The sequence below is a fragment of the Phoenix dactylifera genome, chromosome 3 (assembly GCF_051530095.1).
Source record: "Phoenix dactylifera cultivar Ajwa chromosome 3, Ajwa_hap1_PhDact_Kaust_v1.1, whole genome shotgun sequence".
Taxonomy (NCBI): Eukaryota; Viridiplantae; Streptophyta; class Magnoliopsida; order Arecales; family Arecaceae; genus Phoenix; species Phoenix dactylifera.
In genome coordinates, this window is record NC_143192.1 from 44,567,841 (window position 1) to 44,576,317 (window position 8,477).

The following is an 8,477-nucleotide window of genomic DNA, read 5'->3' on the forward strand; positions in this document are numbered from 1 at the left end:
TTTTTGATGAGAATAGATCATATTCATCAAAAATTTTACTCTTAATAAGTTTATAAAATTTTAATAGCTTCCCTTTTAATAAATAAATTTCTTATTGTGATATAATAGTTGATTTCGATGTCAAAATAACAATTATTTTCATTTGCACCAATCTTAACAAAATATTTTTTGAAATTCAATTTTTTGTATAAATTTTTTCTAAAAAAATCATATTGTTTGAGAATAATATTTTATCAAGTGAAAGATAATTAAAAAAGTACTATCATGTATCATCATCGTCTATTATTTTAATAGTCATCATAATAATAATTTAAGTAAATTAATAAAATGATATATTTTATAGCAAAAAATGGTTGTTACTTGCGGTTATAGCAAATACAAGAGGAAGATAAACCTATAATGATTAGTGATTTATAGATACCTGGTATAAATGAATATCATATTATCTATTTTCTAATGATATGTGAATATAAGTGATAGATAATGAAGTATCTTGCTATTATCGATATTAAGTATCAATTATATAAGTACCAATTATGTAAGTGCCAATTATATTTATATAATTATATAAGTATAATTGATAATTGAGAATATTATCTAACTAAATAGATAAGTATTATAGCAATATCAATTTAGATATTCGATGGGGGTTTCTACTCAACCATCATAAAAGTTTATTGCTTAGTGTATAATAAAAAGTTTACTATTGAACCTTCTATTTATTGTACATTGTTATATTATTGTACTACATTTCAAGAATAGTTGAAAAAAACAAGAAATATATGAATCGAGCAATTTTCTATATTATGTTATATATCTCGGTTTATAAGTATTCTGACATTGAATATAAGTTAGATTAAAATATCAATTTTTAGGGTATATACCTTGCTTACAAAGGAGCACTTTAATATAAAAGTATCAAAGGATGAGAATCCTCTACTCTATGACATCCTTTGGTTGGTGGAGGACTGCAGTGCCTTACAGGCAGTACATGTATATCAAGAGGCGAACAAGGCCATTGCTTGGGTCACCTCTTTTGCTGCTCAGTATTCTAGAGAGGTTCTTATGGTCATGTCAGAGGGCCGCTCCTCCACCGCTTTGTTGTCTTCTCTTTCTTGATTATGGGAATATAGGTCTTAATGATCACTTATTAACATATATATATTATAAATAAGTATCATATTATCCGTTCTTTTGATGATAAGTGAACATAAGTATTTGATAATGGAGTACCATGCTATTATAAATATTAAGTATCAAGGATACTAATACAATTGATATAAGTATAATTTATACGTATGAATATTATCTAACTAAAATATTATCGTATTATATTTATTACTATATCAATTTAGATATTTTATAGAAATTTCTGCTTGGCCATTATTAAAATTCATTGCTTGATTTGCAATAGAAATTTTGCCATCGAAACCTTTTATTTATTATAATTTGTTGTATTGTTATAAAGGATTTCAATAATAGTTAAAAAAGGAGAAAATAATTGCACCTTGCACATGTGTGAGGTCAGTATTAATAATGTTGATATTAATAATGAGAGTTTTCTATAAAGGTTTAACTTACGTAGAGTTCTTCGTTAATATTGGTATTATTGATGCTATTATCGATGAAGAAAGTTTCTGCTTAGCCATCATTAAATTAATCACTCAATGTGCAATTGAAATTTATTTAACAAAGTATTTTATTTATTATATTTTTATATTAATTTCAACAATAGTTAAAAAAGTAAAAAGCCGTACTCCATGTATAGCATAGATTATATGCTAGTATATATCAAAAAACAAAGTCTAAGCTATGGAGCATGGGTATTAATGACACCAAGTTAATATGCTTGGCCATTATTAAAAATTACGATTTAATATTCAACAAATATTAATGCAACTGATATTAATGTAGTTTTCTATTATTAAAGTCTATTGTTTAATTTATTATATAATTAATATTAATAATGTCAGTGTTAACGGTGAAAGAGTTCTTCCAATCGTTGCATGAAGACCCACTAATTGAGGGCCAGTCTATACTCGACCCACTATTACCGGATCCATGTGCAAAGGGTCCGGTAGGTTGCGGGCCAAGTCCAGCCACACGCCACCCGTAAAATAAAAAAAAGAAAAGAAAAAGCACAACAAAAAATGCAAAAAGGGCCCGAAGGGGTCTGCTGAGAAGCCCCCGCGGGCCGCGAGACCACGCCGTTCTGGCTCCCAAACGGACACGCACACAGAATCCCAACGGCAACGCCGCTCGCCACCACCGCCCATCTCCTTCCACTTCCACTTCCTTGTAGTCGTAGCAGCGTGTCCCTCTCAAAAAGCCCTCCATTCTCCCCAATTCCGCCACCTCCTCACAACCAGCTCACAGCCAGTAGGAGGGCCCACCTTCCCCAACAAAAAGGCCTCCTTTCAAATTTTAAACCCCACTGCCACTTGGCTCACATATCTTTTCGTTCTCCCTCCGCCGTTATAACCCTGTCTCGCCGTCGTGGAGATGAACGTTGTCGCCGATGACCACCACCACCCTCCCCACAGCGATCCCGATGCTCCCCACCTCCGCCGCCGCCGCCGCTAGCCGCCCCCGCCGCCACTGCTGCCCCCGCCCCCCCCGCCGCTGCGGCCCCGCCGCCTCCGCCATCGCCGCCGCTGCCCTCCTCCTCGCATCCTCCGCCTGGATCTCCCTCGTCTTCTCCTCCCTCTCCCCGCTCCCCCTGCGCCGCCTCCGCTCCTGGGACTCCTCCTCCTCCGCCGCTGCCCCCCTCTCTTCCCCCACCGCTCCCCCACCCCCTCCCGACGGCTCCACCACCCGCTTCTCCTCCGCCGATTCTTCCTCCCCGGATGACGACTCCGCCGCGCCGCTCTCCCTCCGCCACGTCGTCTTCGGCATCGCCGGCTCCGCCCAGTTCTGGCCGCGCCGCCGGGAGTTCCTCCGCCTGTGGTGGCGCCCGGGGGCCATGCGCGGTCACGTATGGCTCGACGACCGCGTCCCCCGCCCCCGGAATGCCTCCCTCGCCCGCGCCTTCCCACCGATCCGCGTCTCCGAGGACATCTCCCGCTTCCGCTACACCAACCCCACCGGCCACCCCTCGGGGCTCCGCATCTCCCGCATTGTCGCCGAGAGCTTCCGCCTCGGCCACCGCGGAGCCCGCTGGTTCGTGCTCGTCGACGACGACACCATCCTCTGTCCCGACAACCTCGTCGCGGTGCTTGGCAAGTACGACTGGACCGAGATGGTGTACATCGGGGCCCCGTCGGAGAGCCACTCCGCCAACACTTACTTCAGCCATTCGATGGCCTTCGGCGGTGGGGGGATCGCCATCAGCTACCCGCTCGCCAAGGCCCTTAGTAGGATGCAGGACGAGTGCCTCGAGAGGTACCCCAGGCTTTATGGCAGCGATGACCGCCTCCACGCATGCATCTCCGAGCTCGGTGTCCCCCTCACGCGGGAGTATGGCTTCCACCAGGTATATGTATATATATGTTTATTTCCATCGGCTACAGTCTTCCATTTTATGGTCTATTATATATTTTGCTTTCTTTTCATTGTTTGCATCTTTGAATGCTGATGTAACTCATGTTTGCATTTGTTTAATTATAAATTTTGAATAGTTGCTGCTAAAAAAAAAGGTGAGGAAGAAAGTTACATTGTTTGGTAGTCTAATAGTTTCTATGATGGATTCACTGTTTGCTACTGTTTTCGCTGGTTTTGTAATTACTGTTCTTAATGTCAAAATTATTTGCATGGCACCCGGTGATTTTGTTAACGGATACAATTTGCATGATTTCTTACGTTGCCAAGTAAATCCTTCTTATTACACGACAAATGGTACATAAATGCTTGGATCATAAATGGGTGTGTCAAATTGTTACAGCCAGTGGATTCTAATCGACGTGTAGTTTTCCATTCCTCCTCTGATCTTTTTTTTTTTTTTCAGTGGGATATTAGAGGCAATCCTCATGGCCTTTTAGCTGCTCACCCAATTGCTCCTTTCATATCAATACACCATGTTGAAGCTGTGGATCCTATTTACCCGGGTTTGAGCTTACTTGAGAGCCTAAAGCTTTTTGCCAAGGCTATGAAGACTGATCCTCAGAGTTTCTTGCAGCGTGCTATTTCTTATGACAGGAGGCAAAAGCTTACATTCTCTGTGTCATTGGGATATGTCGTTCAAGTGTTCCCTCACGTTATTCTCCCACGGGAGTTGGAACGTTCGGAGCAAACATACATTGCTTGGAACAGGCGAGGTAATAGGAACGAGTTTGATTTCGATACAAGGGATGTTTATAGGTCGGTGTGCAAGAAGCCAATTCTGTTTTTCTTGAAAGATATTTGGAAGGATGGAAACATAACTGTTGGTTCTTACTTACGAGCTCAGGCGCGAGATGACCTTAAAAGGAAAGTTTTCTGCTTTCCTCGATCACCTCCTCTGCCTTATGTGGATGAAATTCAAGTACTGGGGAACCCGTTGAGGCAAAACTGGCACTTGGTTTGTTCTATGCTTTTCATGCTCTTCTTTTATCTTTTGATACTTATTATTATCCTAACTCTGTAAATCACATTATGTTTTATGAGCAGGTGCCAAGGCGGCTGTGCTGTAAAGTAGCTCAAACAAGTAATGGGACTCTCACGATAATTGCTAGACAATGTGAACGAGGAACTTTTGGGTCAGCTGCTGATTCTTTATGACAACTAAGGGAGAAGTGGCATGTGCATCATCTCTCCAAACATGACAGCATGAATATGAAGTTTTTATGAACAGAAGGCTCATTTTTCGTATGTGCTTCGACTATTCCATATCATACTTGAGCCTGGCCTTTGACAGATTTGGGCACTCAGCATTTTGGAGGAATGCTTAAGAATTTATTTAATATTTGAGGTAGTTGCTAATTTTGTAGGTATACAGTTGATTGAGGAACTCATTCCTTTTGTTGAGCATTAGGAAAATATTCTTTGCCTTCAAATTTTGTTCAGAAGGCATTCCATCATAATCTTGTTATGAAATCAATGAGTAGTCACATAGTTATAGCTTGCTTCTCTTGTTGATGTGATCAATATCCTGATACTTAGCTATCTTTATATTAAAGTTCTCATATGATGTTCCCTAGATGCTTCCAATTACTTATTCTCCATTTCTCCTATGTATGATGCTCATGATAGATTGGATCGTAAATGATGCAGTTTGACTCTTTGCGGAGATATGATTTGTGAAACTATAAATGTTAACAAGATCAAGAATGAAATAAAAGCAGAAGAGTTAATGTTTTAGGTATTTCCAAGATGCAATATCTATCATGAATATACCTGCAGATGTAACATATACACTTCCATAGGGTGCTAAATATTCAATAATGACATAGTGTTGATCTTTAGAATTCACATAGGTTGTTAATATTTATTTCCTGTTGATAAAAATGATCGAGTTCTTAGCATTTTTCATTTCTAAATGGACACATGTAAATAGGAATGTTTTTGCATTAATTTATATTAACTTGACAAAAAATTATTTAAAATTAATTATAATCAGGAGAAAATATCATATTTTTGGGAATGCTCTTTGGAAAGGTTTCCTTTGAAATGTTTAACGACCCTACCAGAGTTTACTTGGTTATGATTTTCAGGTTGTGGAGTCATTGTTTCATCAAGTATATTCAATCCTCTCTTTTATGATGCCACAAGTGTATTTCTCCTCCAGTTTTATCATATATATCTAGAAGTGAGTAGGCTGCCATAAATTGGTTAGAATTCCTGCTATGTTGTACGAAGGTTCATGATGCGGGTTTAGAATTAGACATTGTAAGGTTCTTGTTTGAAATATCCATATAACAAGGGACAATCAAACCCAAGAGATACCCAACCTTCTTTAGTTTTCACTTCTCGTTGTAATCATCCATTGCATAACATGCATTAAATGCATAAAGTTTTCAACTGATGTGCGATGAGAAACCCTAATTATAAAACATGCCTCTTGATTCGACTGAATTTTGATGTTCTAATTGCCACAGAAAAAGGATTTTTTCCACCCTTGAAGGTTTCATTGAGAAGTTGATATACTAATGGGAAAGCAAATTTAGTGGGATATTAAGTTTGTTGTCAGACTAGCTTAACAAGAGTTGGTCTATTGCATGTAAGTGTGGGTCCATCTATTCTTCTATGGTTGAAATGATTTATATTTGAACAAGATTGTGCTATTGGCTATTGCATGTAACTATGGGAGCACCTATGATGGCTTATACAAAAGATTATTATAACACAATTAAAAGAAAGGGTGTGGTTGTTGTAAAATGCCTTATATGCCTAAAAGCAGGCATGGCCATGGGCTTGAGTCTGGTTATGGGTTAACAGATCTCCCCAAAAAAACTTAGAATATTGAAATGCTGAGGAAGTGGGTGTGGGGTTTGGTTTCCAAAGATCGTGCATCACTCTAAGTAGAACTTTCCTGCTGCTAAGGTTCTTACTCATAGTTTCTAATAACGGACAAGGTTAGAATTTGTTGCGGCTTGGTAATAAAGAAGAATGCTTTCAAGAATACCTAGTGACATCAATTCTTTGGTCAAGATGCTTCTGATTAGCTGATAACATTGATGAATCTGGTCTTACTCTTGTTCGATTGCAAGTTTGTCGGTGTTAGTTTTGATGGAATCTCAATTTAGAGCCACAACAAATAATTCCTTTTGGCACAATTGTGTGAGGTATTTGCTATGTCGAAGAATGAGGGATCAATACTATAGTTCAGTTAATTTGTATTTTGGGTCACGGCATATGCTGAAGACACTTGTTTTGATGTGTGCAGACTGAAGGATTGTGATAATATAATTAATACCTAAAAAGGTGATGCTATTTTATCGTAACCTTTTTACTTGTACTATTCTTTTAATTTGAACAGGTTTTAGCACCATCACGGCATTAGTCATTTAATATCTATCCAAATAACAGATAAAGTTGAGCTATGGTTTCAGACTTTGAGTTATTAGAACAGTCACTTGATGCACCTACAGGGAACATCAAGCTTGGTATACAGCTACATGTATCATATTAGACATCTTATGGCACATACTGTGCTGAGGCCTCTCTAGCATGTTTTCCATCCTCCATTATCTTAAGTGATATGTATTGACCTTGCATCTATCAGTATGTTTTACGCCATAATGAATTTATCTATGCACTAAAGTGCATGATGCTACATAGTGATAGGTGCCTCTACGACTGATACTCCTGACACCAAATCTGTTTTGAGTTCTATATTTTAAGAAGATTTGTTTACCTGCAGAATGGCATCTAATGCAGATCCGTGGCTTCAGTCTTATTTATGCCCATTTAGGATTTTTGATGCACTTTTAGAGTTTTATAAATCGTGATTTGTTTTCCCTAAGGAATAATCATTGTTGCAATCCTGAGGTTCAATACTAGTCAGTCATTATAAAGTTATCATGAGTACTGAATATTGGACCTTGATTGATATGGGCTTATAATGAAACTTATTTTTAAGCTTGAGATGTGGTTAAGTTTGTCTTATGGGGATGCTATCAATGCAAACAATGTTTGTAGCAAAACTTAATTAGTAAATTTTGCTAAGCCATTGTAATTGAGGTTAGGACCAATTATACAGATTTGCAAAGTGTTTGTATGCTATGACTGAGGCATGATATTAAGGGATACATGTACATAATGCACATTCACACTTTTTGTAATCAGCAATCTTTCTTTAAATTCCACATTATGCAATCTGTATATTGAGCCAATTTTAATAGAAAAATATATCCAAACAACTCGATGAACATTTGTATGCCATAATGTATATGAAATGAAAGGACAACCCTTAATTGAAATGGTAGAAAATAAAGAGTACCTTGAGAGTCAAGCTATAAAAAGTTTAGGAACAATGTCATAGGTAGGCAGAATAAGTGATGCAGTTATATGATTATTTGGGGTCCATGTTAGGAGGTTTAGTCTTCCAACAGATTTATTTCCGACTTTTTTTAATTAGTTTTCTGCATAATAAGGGCTCATTAGTTATAGATGGAGAAGATTTCGGGTTTCAGGTAACTCATGTGGATCTCTCCACTTAAAGAGAGAAATGGCATGGAAGGGTGTAGAAATCATAACAAAAAAGAGAAGAGAAATGTGGCTAATCTTTAACACATTTCTTAGAAAGAATAGGAGACCACAACGAAAAAGAAAAAGCTATAGGACAATTTCTCAGAAGGAAATGTGCATTGACTAAGGGAGAAAAGGAAGAGGAAAAAAGGAGAGAGAGAAAGGCAAGGATATAAAGAAGATAACATGTTGATGCGGGACCATCTAATATTTGTTTGCAATGCATAAGAGAACCCTGGGGATGGGATAGCTTAGGGTTTAAAGCAGCTTTATTATTTGCTGTCCAGATTTCGGGAACAGGACAGCAAATGAATAAAACTGCTTTAAATCGTATATTTTTCTGCTCCATATACTATATTTTTCTTTTAATCAAG

The 8,477-nt window shown here is 38.0% G+C and overlaps 1 protein-coding gene across 2 annotated transcripts; it reads left to right on the forward strand.

Annotated features, from left to right (window-relative positions):
• Positions 1-2,160: 2,160 nt before the first annotated feature.
• Positions 2,161-8,239, forward strand: LOC103708518 (uncharacterized). 2 transcript variants are annotated; one of them, XM_039121464.3, is made up of 4 exons: positions 2,161-3,472; positions 3,944-4,296; positions 4,385-4,495; positions 4,585-8,239. In XM_039121464.3, exons 1-3 carry the CDS (start codon positions 2,519-2,521, stop codon positions 4,476-4,478), a joined length of 1,401 nt encoding a protein of 466 aa, XP_038977392.3. In that variant the 5' UTR covers positions 2,161-2,518; the 3' UTR covers positions 4,479-4,495; positions 4,585-8,239. The 2 variants fall into 2 exon arrangements, with proteins under 2 accessions (XP_038977392.3, XP_008791700.5); XM_008793478.6 differs by having other exon boundaries at positions 2,163-3,472; positions 3,944-4,495.
• Positions 8,240-8,477: the final 238 nt, after the last annotated feature.